This window comes from Cydia strobilella, chromosome 2 (assembly GCF_947568885.1).
Source record: "Cydia strobilella chromosome 2, ilCydStro3.1, whole genome shotgun sequence".
In the NCBI taxonomy this organism is placed as follows: Eukaryota; Metazoa; Arthropoda; class Insecta; order Lepidoptera; family Tortricidae; genus Cydia; species Cydia strobilella.
The window spans coordinates 27,869,759-27,887,581 of record NC_086042.1 but is presented as its reverse complement, the minus strand read 5'-3'; the positions used below and the strand labels follow the sequence as shown (position 1 = coordinate 27,887,581).

The 17,823-nt window shown below is 36.4% G+C and overlaps 2 protein-coding genes across 2 annotated transcripts in view; one reads left to right on the top strand and one right to left on the bottom strand.

Annotated features, from left to right (window-relative positions):
* The first annotated feature begins 3,032 nt into the window (after positions 1–3,032).
* Positions 3,033–17,823, top strand: part of LOC134751894 (lysozyme) — an 86,922-nt gene continuing 72,131 nt past the window's right edge. The window contains exons 1-2 of the mRNA XM_063687447.1: positions 3,033–3,048; positions 5,266–5,285. Of these exons, the coding sequence (XP_063543517.1) occupies positions 3,033–3,048; positions 5,266–5,285 (36 nt within the window). The remainder of the gene's footprint in view (positions 3,049–5,265; positions 5,286–17,823) is intronic.
* Positions 11,327–17,823, bottom strand: part of LOC134755165 (TLR4 interactor with leucine rich repeats) — a 127,942-nt gene continuing 121,445 nt past the window's right edge. The window contains exons 8-12 of the mRNA XM_063691671.1: positions 16,727–16,918; positions 15,686–16,002; positions 13,986–14,188; positions 12,625–12,777; positions 11,327–11,879 (exon numbers count right to left, since the gene is read on the bottom strand). Of these exons, the coding sequence (XP_063547741.1) occupies positions 11,333–11,879; positions 12,625–12,777; positions 13,986–14,188; positions 15,686–16,002; positions 16,727–16,918 (1,412 nt within the window). The 3' untranslated portion in view covers positions 11,327–11,332. The remainder of the gene's footprint in view (positions 11,880–12,624; positions 12,778–13,985; positions 14,189–15,685; positions 16,003–16,726; positions 16,919–17,823) is intronic.

The window sequence follows — 17,823 nt, the reverse complement described above, 5'->3', positions numbered from 1 at the left end:
AGTAATTAGGCGGCGCCACCATACACCGAAATACTACCAAAAACAACCTACGTAATTTGGTCGGGTTATTTGTTGCCTTATATGGTTCATGTTATACTCATGTCTAACTAGCGCAACCGGAGAGATTAGGAACTATTATTTAAAGCTGAAAGCGGTCACTTTTGCAACAATTCTGCCATAAGAGATTGGCATCCTTTCTATACTATCCATAGCCCCGCCTGCAACTAAGCACTACCACAGAATAAATAATACACTAATAACATTGCACTAGAGTTAGACCGAGAAAACTCCGCAACGATTTTGATAGCACGAGCAGTGCAAGTGTTATTTTAAACGTCAAACTTCTATGAAATTATGACTTATAAATAACACTTGCACTGCGTGTGCTATCAAAATCGTTGCTGACTTTTCTTGATCTAACTACACAATTTCCCGCTATTAAAAAAACCGGCCAAGTGCGAGTCGGACTCGCACACCGAGGGTTCCGTACTTTTTAGTATTTGTTGTTATAGCGGCAACAGAAATACATCATCTGTGAAAATTTCAACTGTCTAGCTATCACGGTTCATGAGATACAGCCTGGTGACAGACAGACGGACAGCAGAGTCTTAGTAATAGGGTCCCGTTTTTACCCTTTGGGTACGGAACCCTAAAAAGTGATTGGTCAATAAAAACTAATATGATTCCTATACACTTCAAATATTGGTTTGATGTCAGGTGCATCGTTCGAATTGGCCTGTTGATTGGCCACATGAATACATATCACAGTGTTTCACCGCTCGTCTTTTTTTCTATAAATTAACTTACGGCTCAAGAATAATAAGAAGCTTAAGAAGATTAATAAGAAGGTCAAGGATTAATGGATATTGGGGATTTATATTTAAACAATATGGCCAATTCAAATTTAAATTGCTACATTATTTGTGACATCAAAATGCTCGCTCGGACATGTCCGTACAATATTGCATTGCATGGCTAGTTTCACTTCAAATTCTTAATATGGTAGTTGTTTATTACTAACTATTTAAACTATCCAATGCATTTTTAGCTATAAAATTCCCGTGAGACTCAAACATATTAAATTATTTTAAACCGGGTCACTCACGTATTATTAAGTCGAATAGCTAGTCGAATACGTGAGTGACCCGGTTTAAAATAATTTAATATATCCAGTGCATACTCAAGGCTGTTCAAGAACTTGAGAACTTTTAGATTGCTCTTGAATTGTCGTTATTAAAATATCGATGTACTTAATAGATATAGATATACACTTTAAAAAAATAGTTTTACTAAGTTCATTAGCTAAGTAAATAAGGGATTCTAAAATAACAAAATACAAAACAACTATTAAAATCTGTTATTCTTTAATATAAAAATGCAACTCATAAATTATTATTTACAACAAACCTTAACTAATTAAAGCAAAACCAAACTTCAATTGTTTACACTGGCGATACGAGTACGAGTATGGCAAAGTTAAATTACAATTTATAATGTAGGCAATTTTATTTAAAGTTTGTTATTTTCAAATTTGTAAATTTTTATGTTACCTACTTCCACTCAGAATCACTAGCTCTTTCGATCTCATAGAATCTCATATACGTCGTTGAGAATGCCCAATCCGGTATATGCGCGATTTTAAACAAATTAATTAATACTTTAAGTAATAAATAATTATTTAAGTGGGGCTCCCATATAATAAACGTGATTTTTTGCCATTTTTTGCGTAAGGGTACGGAACCCTTTTTGCGCGAGTCCGACTCGCACTTGGCCGGTTTGTTTAGCATTAGAAAAATGGTAAACAATCTTGACGTTTTTATTGAAAAATGTTACTATTATTTATAAAAGAAAATGATCATATTATTTTATGCTATATAATTGTTACATATTTGCTGTGACTTATTTTTCTTAAGCGTTTTTCAATAAAAAGACAGGTCAAGATTGTTTACCATTTTTCTAATGCTAAAAAAATAGGTATAAGTATAAGATAGATAGAACTTGCGATTCTGAGTAGATTTTGCATAAAAATATCAAAATAAAAAAAGTCTATCGTCCATCTTTAAATAAAATAGCCAAAATAATTCTAAGGCTTAATCCAACGAATGTTAAAGAATTTATTAATAAAAACACGTAGATTTACGTTTCAACGGGCATTGCAACAATCCCAGTTATTACGAAAATATTTATTGCGATAAATATCGTTAATATTTGGGAAAGTTCAACCGATCAAATGGCAAAATTAAAATGAATCAGTGAAATATCTTTATGAAGTAGAATTCTGTTATCAATTTTGATATTTCAATTTCAACAGTATGTGCGTGTACGCCATATCTTTTGTTTCCTTCTAAGGAGGATGGGCAGATTTATATGGACACTGGCCCTGGAACCAATAAGAATAAGCGACATACCATCGGAAAGGTTTTTTTTATATACTACATTTTTGACGAAACTTGCCAAATCACTGTTTAAGAGCGCTATTACATTTCGGCGTTGAGCGAGTTTAGGTATTTTACGCGCTGCGGCGGGCTGTGCGAGCTCAGTATGCCGATCCCTTCTACCACGTTTTCCCGCTCGCTCGCACTACAATGATGGATTAAACAATATTGATCCTTCGTGAAGCATATTGAAAACAATTATAACGACACTAACTTAAAATCCTAATTATTGTTATTTGGTACGAAAATACTAAATCCAGTGCAAATGTACTTACTTTTGTATTATAAAAGAATTATTTTATACTAGAAAGAAATTATACTTGCTTGTTTACATGTTTCGTCATTACATTTGGTACAGGTACAGGGTAACCGTACAACTTGGGACAATATCACTTGGTGCTAAATTATATCCCAAAAAGATAATTTTTACTGAAAATGACAAAAACTGTCAATCTGTCAAATTTGACTGATATGTCAAACAACACTAAACTATGTCACGTAGTACAAAACTTTAACAAAAATTATGACAAAAAAGCAAGAGAACGAATAAAAACTAAATTATCGTGACACAAAATCATCGACAAGAACAAAGCCTTCATGATCTGCGACACAGGTAATTAGTATCAAAAAAAGCTACCTAGTCACGTTTCAAATCACACTACTTTTTGCGGCGATAACTTTTTTCACAAAAAGATTTGGGACTACCTGCCATAGTAAAAGATTTAGAACTAGTACATTTCGATGCTAGTGCGGAAAGTATGTCATTACTTCACGAGTACCGAGAACTCGCCTACGGCTCGTGGCAAGACTTGAGACGAGTGAAGAATGACATTTTCGCACGTGTATCTAACGACGTTTTTTAAAAACAATATCGAATGTTGCCTTTGGAAATTTAAAACATGCTTGCAGGTAAGAAAAACGCCTCTTCTTTGACAGGTGTTCCGTTCCATTCAGACAACTTATTAAGAACGATTTTTCAATATTCAATATTAAAAATAAACGTGTTATAATGATGAAGAGGTAAGTAATAAAATATGTATATTCTTCGTATTCTTACATTAACAGTAGGTTTCTATGTTGATTACGACGTTTAAAGGAAACTAATATTAACACTCATCAATAAGTAGTCATGAATTGGAACAAGTATAAATTTTAAAAAATTGGAAAAGTAAAAAGCACTAGTTCGCGAAAACCAACTTTCCGCACGCTAAACAGCGTAAAGTAGCACTTTTTGAGCAACTGTATTAAAATATAACCTATCCGGTAACGTATCGCTTGCCCTTATTGGTCAAAAGGGCCAATTTGCCCACCCTCCTTTCTTTAATTTACGCTAACTCTTTCTTAAGCACCTCGCCCGTATTTATTGGTGCGTGTGAGATAACACTGCGATTCGTGAGAACTTGAGAAGATAGTATCATTACAAGGTCAAAATTTTAACAAATTATTACATCAGAATTTTACAAATTATTACACGGACTTATAGATAAGTTATTATTCACAACGACGGGACTTAATCAGAGAAGTCTTCTCCGAGACCACGGGGACAACGCCGTCCACGAAACGTCGGAGGTAAATTTAAAACTTATTTTACGCGATTAAGTCCCGTCGTTGTGAGTGAAAATGAGTAAACATCGTGAAAGTTTAATTCAGTTTTATAAATAAGTTATTGTTTACTGAGTACATGATTCTATTTTGCCATTGACTAGTTATGCCAAGCGACTTTGTCGCTTTCAACAACCAAGCGTAGCCTCCCTATTAACTATTAGAGCTTAAATCTTCACAGAAGACATATTTTTAGTTATCATTAGTACAGAAAATCTTATTCTCTATTAGACTTTTAAAATCAGTCAGATATTACAATTTAAAAAGAAAAAAGAGCCCTTAAAACAATACAAAAAATATATGTATATTAAAATTTAAAGAAAACCCCAACGCATTGTAACGGATAAGTCTATTTTCATAATAAAATATGTCTAAGGACCAGCGCTAGAAAACCTGCTTTAAAATAACGCATCTAAATCGGTAAACCCTTTTTACGGTGCCACAGATAGCGGTCAAACTTATAACACCCCTTTTTATACGTGGGGGTAAAAACATTATGGCCGCAAAAAATGCTTTTTTATAAGGATAAAAAAACTAACCTTTTTTTCTATCGTTCAATAATGAAAGTTTTAAGAGCTCTATCTTGTATAAAGTCCGTTCCACACCAGATGGGTAAAGGTGACATTCGGATATCGAATGCAGCTGCATTACTGTTGCAGCACAGAATAAATAATAGTACTAACGTACAGAAAGGAAACTTCCTACAATACCGAACTTCCTAAAATTACGAATCATACTGTCCCTTTCTAATATATGGCACTATCCCTTTCGGCTATTTAGGGTTGTCAAATTTAAGTCATTATCTTATTTTTGGTCGTGCACGCAAAGCAATGCTGAGCCGAAAGGAGGAGTTTCGCACCGCTTGGTGCCATTGTTGCCGCCGCTGTATCTGTCATATCCTTGATAAAATGAGTGACAGAACGAACGTCATTATCGCGACAGTAACTCGGTTGTGAATGTCACTCATTTTATCAAATAAATTGACAAATTCAGCGGCGACAACAAAGACACCGCAACAGTAATCAATCAATTTAATGAAATAAAACTATGAAAACGGATTATATCGCGTATATTGTCACCCGTTGGCCACGAACGCTGTAAAGGGTGCGGAACGTCGGATGTATTATAAATTCAATATACGAGATATAATCCGTTTTCATAGTTTTATTTCACGAGTAACTATCGCGGTAACCGAAGATAATATTACAATCAATTTAATTTAATTCAGACATAAATATCTTTAAGATTGTTAGTAATTACACATTTACAGGACTTATCAAGCTATGGTTAGTAACATAGTATTTAAGTAAAATAAAAATAAATAATTGTATATAAAGTTAGACACCCCATCAGTCAACAACGGATCCAGTACAGTTGCCATCAGATTTATCGGAGCGCCCGAGGTGCTCACAAATATCTGAACACGCCTCTATTGTCAAGGCGTTAAGAGTGCGTGTTCAGATGTTTTGAGCACCTCGGGCGCTCTGATGTATCTGATGGCGACTGTACAATGTAGACTGTTCCAATGTCTTGCTAACGGAGTATACAACTTTGCAGCAAATATCTTTAGGATACCATTTCCACTACTACTTATCCTTCGCATTATCGACGCTGTTCGGTTGCGTATGATAGCGTAAAAATCATCTGTACGTTCTCCGCAAACATTTTACGCGCTACAGAATCATGGGTAGCCCAATAGTGTCCTAAAAGATAGATAGATAGATAAACTGTTTATTTTTTTGCCACAATACACACAAAATATTCAAATACATAACTGACATAGGTACACAGAACAATCCAGAAAAAAATAGAAATTACAACAACAAATAAGAGTCAACAGATAAAAAAAAATTGTATTGTATTGTATGTAATGTAGCTGCATATAAAACATATTAGTAACGGGTCACTCACGTATTTTAATTCGAAAACGCTCGACATGTTTCACTCCGTACCGAGGAGCGTCATCAGGAGCAGCAGCAACAGCAGTTCTGTAGCTGCAGTTGACTACAAACGTCACCTTAATGCAGCACGGCTCCGAATCCGGTGCGATGGCATCCGATGAAACCGATAATAAAAATACGCATATACGCACGTGTATTTGCAGGAAACACGAGGTACCGTGCATAATATCTGATCTAATATCTGCATCTGATGCGTATCGGCCTTAAAGGGGCCCACTGACTATCAGTCCGTCAAATTTTTGTTCTAACTGACAGGCAGATATCGTCCGGCGGACTGATAGTCAGTGGGCCCCTTAACATCAATAATTTCATCATTACATTTTAAGGATTTGTTAAATTCTAATTAAAATAAAACGTTAACATCACATTATATCATTGTTAAGTATACAAATAAGTCATTGACGCCATTGTGTATATACATTTATTAAATTAGTACTATGTAACTACATTAATACTTATTCTTTATTAGACTTATATTGACCGGGATATAGACCGTGATTACCTTTTGTATTATTTGTGAGCTCCCGATATTAACACGCGTAGTGACACCGTGAGTGTAGTGTGTTTGGACAGACCAACGAGTGTGAACGCGACCGGACCAACAAGTGTGAATGCGACCGTTGGTAACGTTGAAAGTGAACGCAGCCGACGCGCAAGAATGAGGGTAGACAGAGCGCTGTCTACACAACTTTGACACCCACCCGCTATCTTCAGTCACCCGTGAACATGATGCATTTAACTGCGTCGAAATATCGGGAGCTCACAAATAATACAAAAGGTAATCACGGTCTATATCCCGGTCAATATAAGTCTAGTGAAACTAACCGTGAATCATTCAAAACTCTTATTCTTTATTATTTTACAAATAATTGATATGACGCTAGTGACGCAACTACCTCGAGAATTTAAACTCCCCGAAGGCGTATTAATATTCTAAAAGTATGATATTGATATGGTTGTAGTCATATTTTATTTTCTCTTGAATCAATCAAATGAACCTATGGTTACTCAAACGACGAGTTGCACTAAGACAGATTAACAATATCAGATCAATATCATAATTATGTATTGTTGAACACGCCTGCTCATACTAAAATTAAACAGGTAGATAATACCTATTCGCAATGAAAATAAGAAACTACCTAATATGGACAGACGGACAAGACGAAATTATAATTTCCTTGCCTGCAATTTTCTTTATAAAATGATAACTATAAAAGAGAATAACAGTAATTATTTCCGAAATAAAGTTTTTGTTAAAAACAACAACAACAAAAAAAGAGGGAAACATTCAAAATCGTTTTTCGTAAGCTCGTGACATCGTTTATAATAATAAATTACAATAATTTTGCACTGCAGCAGACTTGGCCTCAAATAAATACAGAATATATGCCACTATTTAAATAATGGTGGCAATAAATTTAGGAAAAAGAATTGACAAAGTCAAAGCACACAATTTTGTTTGATATACTGTACATAGTTTACGTTTCTACTCTGTAAGGAATTATTTACTGAAATATATACAAAGAAAAAGTGACCAGAGCCTCCAGTGCCGTGGTGGAATCGAATCAGCGTTTTCTGTCACGCGAATCACGAGATCTCGTTCGCAACGAGATCGCCTACGTAGGACACTTCTATACGTATCAAAGGATTGATCCACTCCGCGCCGTATCGCTTCGCTTCGCGTTCGCGTGTTGTTCGCCTACGTAGTACGCTGCGTTAGACCAGTACCGCCGTGATTCACATGACAGAAAACGCTGGTTCGATTCCAGCACAGCACTGGAGGCTCTGGTCACATTTTCTTTGTACATATTTCAGTAAATAATTCATTTCATTTACGACTTTTTTTACTATTCTTCCGTCTAATTTATGATTATTTAATTATGACATATCAGTTTATAATTTATATAGCAGTGTAAAAGCTCAAAAACACAAATCGAATTCCCTATTTTAAATGCGAAAGTCACTGTCTGACCGGGTAGCATGAGTTGCTTTCTCGCGCGCGACTCCATAGTTGAAGTCCCGCGCGATAACGCAACTAGCTAGCAGGTCTCTTTTATCCACTCATGCTTAAACCGCTGAACCAATGAAATTTGGTGTTGAGACAGTGGGAAGGGGCATCGCATAGTTCGTATCAATTATCATCATCATTTCACGTAGACGAAGTCGCGGGCAAAATAATTGGATTTGTTCCCTAGTTACAGAGGTAGGTATTATTTACTTAAGGTAAGTCTGCCAATAAATTACGCAAGACTTAAAAGGTATACTGATTAGATAAATAATGTTTACTAGGTAAATGAGAATTCTTCCGAGAAACTTCATATGAATACATAAACAAGCACATACTTTTTATTATAATTAAACAAATGTCAACATGTCTTCGGGGTAATAGTTTATCAAAAATATTCGTGACAATTATATACTAATTAATGTAATATTAGCTCGAATTAACAGTTCAATGTGTATAATCTTAAGCCAATTTAAACTGTTGTGGGACATACTAATATTAAATCATTTTACGGTTTAGACTCACTTGTTTTAGTCACTCGCGCGACATGTTTCGGAGAGCCTAGGTCTCCTTTCTCAAGCACTAATAGTGCGAGCACCGTTCACGACGACCGTACGCAACACACGGTCGTCGTGAACGCTACTCGCACTATTAGTGCTTGAGAAAGGAGACCTAGGCTCTCCGAAACATGTCGCGCGAGTGACTAAAAAAAGTGAGTCTAAACCGTAAAATGATTTAATCTTAAGCCAATCAAATTATTTAACGAATATGTTTTGATTTGTGTAATTCAAGTAGAAAATACTACTGTATAAATTGCAAACGAAAATATCATACAATACAAGGTCTAAAAAAATAGTAAGGATCCGTTTACGGGCATATTCGGTTTTAGGGAATAAGTTGTTTAGAATTGTACCTACGTAAATTGTGTCTGATTAATCAAACACATCTCTGGAAACAATAACGGATCAGTTGGAAACAAATTTCGACATTTCTGCAAAACATTATCGCACAAAAGTAGTCATTTGTACCGAAAACAAAAGGTTTAAATTTTTTTTTTTACCGGTACTGTATATATAAACTAGTTTTTTTTTTTGAGATTTTGTTTTGATCGGTTATTGTAAAATGACATTTAAAAAAACTCAATTATAAAAATGTACTAAATTTTATAGCAAAAGAGCGGTCGAAAAAGAAGCTGGCAACCGTTATCCGATTTGTTTAATCTTTCAGCATTATAAAATCTAAAAACAAAACCACGATTCACGTTTTGAATAAAAAAACATTTTTTCACTGAAATACGAATGTATACTCAAAAGCCGTTTGTCGATATAAAAATAAAGCATTTTATATTTTTCATTTCTCATGCTCTGAAAGAGGGTCATTGTTGTTCTAAAAGGTGCGCAGAAAATGATACGTGTCTGCACTAGAGCATTTTACGTTCGAAGTACGATATTTTTAATTTTTTTACGATAAGCAATTGAAATTTGAGTTTAAATGGATTTGTTATACAATTTCCATTGTGATACTTGACTCTCCATTCCATAAATAACGATACTTTTGCCTGAATTTTTAATTGAAAGTTCCCTCAATAAATACTATAAAAATGTATTATTCGTCATGTTTTTGAAAAAACACATGCATTTTACTTTCCTCGTATTCGAAATGAAAAGTAGAGTGTTTAACTCGGGTGAAAGGCATCATTTCTGCCTCGGACTATTGGCGCTCTCACTGCGTTCGAGCGCCAAGACACCTCGGCAGAAATGAGTGCCTTTCATCCCTTGGTTAACAATCTACTATTTCAGAACCAGCTGCGAATTTCAGAAAAACATTTACAAGTAACGACTGTTGTTAAAAATATTTTACAGCCCATTTTCTCACAAACTGCAGCACCTGATACATTTAAACACACAATAAAAGCATCTCACTTTTATAACTCACGACATGAGTTTATTTCTCGTCGAGTCTTTGTATAATGTTTGTACTTTCAGCTTCAGAAACTTAAGTATTGTGCACTATATAAACATCGTCTGTTCTTGTTCTTGCCTTATTCTGATTGTTTGCGTGAGTCAAGAGCACTAGATCTGTAAAAGCTTTATTAGAAGTTTCTAATAAATCTAGAATATTTCTCCATATTTTCTTTGGCCGACCTATATTCCATACCCTTTTTATAATTCTCTGCATTTACCAAGAACTATCTGGAGCGGTATTCGACATGCGTTAAGTGACGTTTCGTGTTGAACTTCAGTTGAATGGAAGAAATCGTGTGTTGTCAAATAGGTAAATTTGACATTAGCAATCCACAGTTAGGTGACAACGAAACCAAACCGAACCACGCAGAGTTCAGAGCCATTTTAAACCGTATAATAGTAAGAAAACAAAGTTGATTTTTGTTGCATAATTTTTTCAATGAATGAGTTTTGGTGTACAACCAAATGATACTTTCCACAGTTGATGAACAAATGATTCATTCCACTGTTGAACTGATGTTGAAGCCGAAACTGACAGTTGTGCATCTCGAATAGGGCCCCAGTACTTTTTGGAAATTTCTTCAACTTAAACATCATTAAATAACCAATATAGTGCAATAAAGTGGTATTAAACTTAATTGACAACACTCGGTCCAAATTGTTTGCACCTTTATATTTATTTTGTGTTGTTAGTTATGTCATAACAAAATCATTTAAGTTTTAATGGCATTCTTGGTGTGTCCAAGCGGACTCGCCCCCACTTGGTAAGAGATTGGAATGGCAACTTGTCGAGAGTTGAAATCGTTATTTCTGTCCCCATTTTGGTGACTGCACCGAAAACTGAAACGGCCTGAATTTGACTTGTTAATGACGGCTCGTCACGTCAAACTTTGTAGGAAAAGTGACGATTTTACCAATGTCAAATCGATGGAAAGTTGCAGTCAATTTGCAATTTTGTGATATAGTTATACGTAACGAACGGTGTCACAGCAATGTCATGAGCTGTCAAAATCAAAGTCGAATACCGCTCTAAAATCCTTTAAAACACGAAAAACTTGCAGGAATACTAGTCTATGGTATGTATTGTGCGAAGTGCACGGTGGAAGAAATAGAAGCGTCGACAAGTTGACAACGCATGGTGTGATAAAAGGAAAATAATCTTTATACTATTTGACAATTGTAAACTCTCGGATAGCGATTATTTCCATGTACTTCGCAAGTTATTTACACGCCTAACCGACACAGGCCTATCGCCACACAGGCCGCCCAACAGATATATCGGAGCGACCAATGTGTTTACAAATATCTGAACACCATCGCCGCTCCGATATATCTGATAGCGACTGCAGGTTTAAGAAGCCATTAAACCTTGGAAGTAGCAGTCAGCATAACATAATTAGATCTTGGACTCTCTTCCGGCACAGGCTCCGGCCTAAAACATCTGTGAGGCTCAAATTGAGTTGGTTTCTTCAACATCCTCCTAACAAACCATACTAAACCCACCACTATCACCATTAAACCTAGAGCTACTCCAACCAACGCCACATTCAAACTTTTAAAACTTGCCTTCATCTCTAAAGACCCTGACTCCAATACCTGAGGCACTATACAGATGGATCTGCTATCACCCGCTTTGTATTTCGATAAAGTTGCACACACCTCATAAGGACCTCTCAAGAATCCTTCCATAGAAATTTCTAAAGTCGATTGACACGGCGTATCTTTCTGAGCTACTAAGGAACCTCTGGATAGTACAGCTAAGACTATGTAGCAGGTGTGTAATCTTGTGGTTGACGAGAGTCTCTGAGAGCGTGGAAGAATAAACGGGCGAGGAGTAGGCAGGCCCATCATTGATATGACGACAGTTAGAAGCCCGTCGCTGGTCACGTTGGAGCGAACTTCAGTTACCCTGTAATAGAGTAAATATGTTAAATACATGAAATAAAACTTATTACTACTTATTTATTACTTATTTATTTGATTGTACTACTACTGACCACCACTGTACCTATAATTGTACCTATATTTACAAATAAAACACTTACTTACTTAAATATTATTGTACGTTCTGTAAGTTTGTCTATCTAATTCGAATTTTCCACTAATTTACTCTAAGATTAGCTGGAAGAGATCCCTTATAGGGAAAAGCTCGCCTTTGTACCTAAATTCATATGAATTTCATGTTAACAATTTTTTTTTGTACAATAAAGTGAATTACTACTACTACTAGTCCTAAAACTATGAAAACGGATTATATTGCGTATATTGAATTTATAATAAGACATCCCGCGCTTTTATAATAATACGCAATATAATCCGTTTTCATAGCTTTATTTCATGAGTAGTTAACGCGGTAACCGAAGACAATATTATATGTTAAATACATGTTCAATTATTTAATCGAGCCAACACAAAAATTTATAGGCTTGGGCGATAATAGTTACCACGCTAGTCCAAAGTAGATCAGATACAAAACACACATCCGAATTTCTTCACGGTTTCCTTAAGATATCTTCCTTCATTAAAGAGTCCTATTGGTTATGAGCCGAAGTTTTGACATACGACCTCCGGTTTATAACTGCTGTTTGTCTTATTGAGGATCATGTAGAACCTAAAGGTTAAATAGATAGGAAAAAGTATCGTGCCGTAGCTACCTCAAGTTATCTCTGCTGACTGGAAGCGTGACGGGGACTGGTACGGGAGTAAAAAAGGGGGCCCGTTGCCGCACCGCCTGTGGAGCTCCGCAGCCAAGGACGAGAGACAAGGGGATGTCGTTGCTGTCCATCTCTTCCAGAGCTATGCAGAACCTGGGGAAAGATCATGGACTTATTACTACAAGTTGAACCCATCTATAATCGCAATGTTTTGTAATTGTATGACTTGAGACCATTTTATGGAGTAAGAAATGCTCAAGTCAATTACGGTGTTATCGATACGATTTTCTAATAATAATTTAATTCAAAAGTTAATTCTGTCAATTCATCAAACTAAGCATGTTGCTTCTTTAATACGAATCTCGTTTCGTTCTCGTTCTCGTTTACAGAAACCAGTAGATTATATAAATTGTATTTTTTCCCCATGTCACGTGCGGTAAGATTCAACGAACAGGAAATTGTATTGACCACAAGATACCTATTTCTTATTATGAATACGTAATGGAATCCAAGTAAAACAGGAAAAACACGGTTGTTACCGTCTCCTAACCTAAACTTATTTATTGTCTTGAGTACTTCTGTCTTCTTTTTGCCCGATTTCAAAGTAATAGGTACAATACAACCTTTTTTCGAAACCCTGTCTGGGTTTAGACTGGGCAGGTAGACCTTTTCGAAGCGCGCAATGGTGGAATGTTCTCGATCCCATGGCACCTTCGTGAACGGCAAAGAGGAAGAAACGCCGGAGTGGGTTTTGTAGGTAGGGCCAAGTTCTCCCCTCCTCTGGCTAGGGGAGGGGAAAGGAGCGGCGAGTCCCACACACCTTTCGTAAATGCATTCCCACTCTGTCAAAAAGGTAGACCTTTTTATCGTTGCACTACGTGTCCAAGGAAAATACCTAATTGGAACGAATGTTCCACTGGATGAAAATCCACAGGTTCAATCTTGAGCCCCCACAAATCCGCACCTGCGAATATGGTCCCACATTGGCCGATGCGGCTCTTGCTTCGGTAGACCTCTTCCTCATGCCACTGTGACCCGAGTATATCTAAACCGGTGCATCGACGGTGGGTCTACAGGACAGGTAGACCTTTTAATTGAAGAACCACGCGTCGACGAAAATCTTCTTAGAGGATTTTCATGTACAGCTGGTAAATTGCATGAACACATTATGAATGGCATACTGATCCACCGGGTCTACCTTGAGTCCCCTCAGCACCACAGTGGCAGGTGCAGCTCTTTGACAGGTGACTGACCTTTGAACTTGGACCTGATCAATACCAGAACAGGTAGACATCTTCATCGTTGAACCACGTATCGAAGAGAGAGAGAGAGCTAATTATAATGCATGTTTGTGTACTCACGTATATTGATCCACCGGGTCTATCTTGAGTCCCCTCAGCACTACATTAGCTGGTGCAGCCCTGTGACAGGCGACTTGCTTCGGCAGACCGCCCCCTCTCGCCACTGTGACTCCAGTACATCTAAACCGGTGTGTTGATGGCGGGTCCACTGACCAGGACAGGTAGACCTCTGCGTCATCGAACCAAGCATCGAGGAGAGAGACCTGGTGGAAATGGTTACATTTTAAATTGCTACTAAGTAATAGGATCAATGTGGGGAAGACTTTCGTCACTTTTAACTCCTGCGTTTGTCCATTCCACTTACAGAAGGTCGGTAAAGAAGTAGGAGCGAAGCTCTTCCTTTCTGATCTGTGAGTGACGTACGTATACAAATACAAGAGGTCTGGCCCTATGACGGTCTTCCGTGCAATACATTTTACATGCCGCCGGAATTGCGCAGTACGGCTAGATAAGAATTTAAGACTGGCATTTATTTATAGAATTTTTTCCTCTCTCAAGGTGGACTAACATACAGATGAGGTTGTGTAGACGTATTTAACTGATTATGATCTTAGATTTGCCCAGACTGAAAAAACACGACGAAAGTTAGAGATACATTCTTACATCGACTGAAAAACTGAAAACCTTTATAGCCCTTTTTTGTACGAGTTATTTGTCTAACAAAAAAGGTACGTTATTTGCACACAACTGTATTCCCCAATCACACAGCCCGGACGTTTGATATCGACTGGTCTGGCCTGTGAAACGACCTTCCACTCAATATCAGAAAAGCTCAAAGTAAATTCTCGTTCAAGCGTATGCTGCGCAAGCATTTGTCTGATAGATGTAAGTAATGTTTCACAGTAGGTACATGTATAAGTATATATGTACATATGTATGTAAGTGTATCATACAAAGTATATGATTTGATTGGTATTGAAGTTTATGATTTAAATATAATAGGTATACTATAATTAGTATTTAATTTGTAAATAGTAGGTAGTGATATCGTTTAATTATTTTCAAATACAGTACAAAGCCTGCACCAACAAACGTCTCTTTTTGGCCCAGTGGTTGACTGGTAGAGAATGCCTTAAGGCATTAAGTCCACCATTTGTACTTATTTTATGTGCAATAAAGTATAAATAAATAGATAAATAAATAAATGCAATATACGAGCTGATATGACAGTTAAACATTTCATTAGTTTTTTTGTGTCCTACTCATACACGAATAGGGTAAGATATGCGTAAAAAGAACAGAATAATAAAAAGGTTTAATTTTCGAAATTCGAGTATTAATAGCTTTCACTGAAATGGAAAATTGGATTTATCGTCGCACGAAATTCACAAAGCTAATATATGACGCAAAAATGAATGTAGAATCACTTCGACAGGCTTAATAAAATGTGTCAATAATAAAAATATCAAATGTGGCAAATCATAAATTCTTGTGAAAATATTATTTCGATTGATTGATTGATTTTGTTTTAAAAACGTTTACTTTATTGGAACTTAATAAATAGCAAATGCTAGCCTAATAAATATTTTATACTAAGTACGTTTTTCTACGCGTTACCACAAAAGGAATACTTAGTCAATATTTATGGAAATTTCATAAGTTAAAAAGTTTATACATATCAATCTTGGAACGGCCCCCACAATATTAAGATTTTTTTTCGGTTTGGTATCGGGTTCTTTATATTTTACCAAAAAAATTACCTTTGCTTTAGAAATAGGCAAATCGTCCTCCGCCGGCACGCCCATCTCATCATCATACATATCATCATCCAGCCCTTTATCTTCATATTCATCCTTATCATCAACAGTATTGACAATCTTATAATCCACCTCAATCTTCTCAATATGTTCAAAGTCGTCACACAACTTGTTTTTCGACAGTCGGGATATAAGCGCCCCTTCTAAGTGGGGTGGAGTAGTGCAGACTGCAGCGGCCTTGTCAGCTTGAGAAAGGTTTTTCGCCTCCCGCAACCACCGAGCGTAGCCCGCCATTAGACAATCGCAATTAAGTGGGTTATCTGTGGAAGATTCGGAATTTATAGCAGTTTTTAAGATAGTTTTTCATTGCAGTTTGCAGATTTGGTGATAACTGGATAACTGTATAGGTCGTTAGGGAAAGATATTTCCGGTGTTGGTGTCTTAAGTTCTTAATGGTTTGTTTGTCGCGTTTGTGAACGTATGATTAAGAAAATAGCTTATTAAAAATACATATCAAATAAACATTGAAGTAAAAAGCAATGAAATATGTAGACAAAATTGGGTACATAACCGAAAGATTTATTTATAAACTTCTTTCTTTCTTAATTTCTGTAAAAAATAGTACATTATGTTACATTTTCTAGTTTTTTATTAACAACTACTTATAAAAAAACAATATTTCGGCTTTGAAATTGGATACCATGCAAAAAGCGATGAAACTATTATAAATTATGTTATTTTTATAAATTCTATAATTCTGGTGTTAAGTAGGTAGTCAAGTTAATGACTTGACTATAAGTTTTTCAACCAATAGTGACAGTAGATATTATAAATATTATTTACTAGTCTCTGCTAAAAACCGGAATAGTTCGCTAACCCTCGATGGTGAACCTTGCGAGTTGAGGGTGCTGCGCCAGCGCGCCGTCGTCGATAATCGAGATGTCGTTGTCGTGCAGCATCAGCTCGGACAGCCGCTGCAGACCCTTCAGCGGCTCTGCTGACAGGGATCGCAGGAAGTTCTGAGACAGGTCCAGGTTTACTCACCTTCAATGGTGAACCGCGTAAGTTGAGGGTGCTGCGCCAGCGCGCCGTCGTCGATGATCGAGATGTCGTTGTCGTGCAGCATTAGCTCGGACAGCCGCTGCAGACCCTTCAGCGGCTCCGCTGACAGGGATCGCAGGAAGTTGTGGGAAAGGTCCAGGTGCAACAGGTATACTAGCTGAGCTAATGATGAACCTGCATAATATGAAAAAATAAGATGAATTATATTTTAACAACGCCTGTTGTTACATAGTTCTTATCTTGTAAATTTTCGTTGTAATTTTACATGTAATGTAAGATGTATGTAGATGATTTAAAAGTGCTTGTTGCTAGGCCTATTTGAATAAAGAATATTTTGACTTTGACTTTATTTATATTGGAGCAATACAGAATATTTACTTACTTACTTAAGTACAACCATAAGCGACATAATAGACAAAGCTCACAGTAAATTTTTTGACTTCAAAAAACGGTCCATATGACTGTCACTTATCTGACAATGTCACTAAAGGTTATCTCTTCTGCATAAGTACCCCGCCCGCAGTTTTGCATAATCACTCTATACACAATTTCTCGCTATTAAAAACATTCTATATTATGACAGCAAATATATTTTTGTTATATTTTTATGTTAATGCGTTACCTCAACCCTGGAATAAACGATCCTAAGCCAAGAGAAAACTCTTAAGCGTACCTATATTTTAAACAATAGCTCCTCAGACTTTGCTAGAAAAATAAAACTGAGAACCGGGCAATTTAAAATAATAAAATGCTGGATTTCATTCCTAAATATTTCCAAACATGGTTATCCTCAGATTTACTTAGGAAAACTTGTGAAGCCAGCTGACGATAACAAAATGGCAGATTCTTCATCTAAATCCAAAATATGACAGGAAATCCCCAAATCAACAACAACTCACCAAATCAACAACAACCTGGAAATAAACCAGACTTGTCAACATTGAAACTTAAGCGTCGTAGATCTAAAGAACTCAAACAAAGGTTTAAAAGATAACAAAGCTTTCTCTGTATTTCCGTTTTCCGTCACGTATCTGGAGTCGTGTGTAGCGGAAATTGGAACGTCTTAAGCTTCGGAAAAA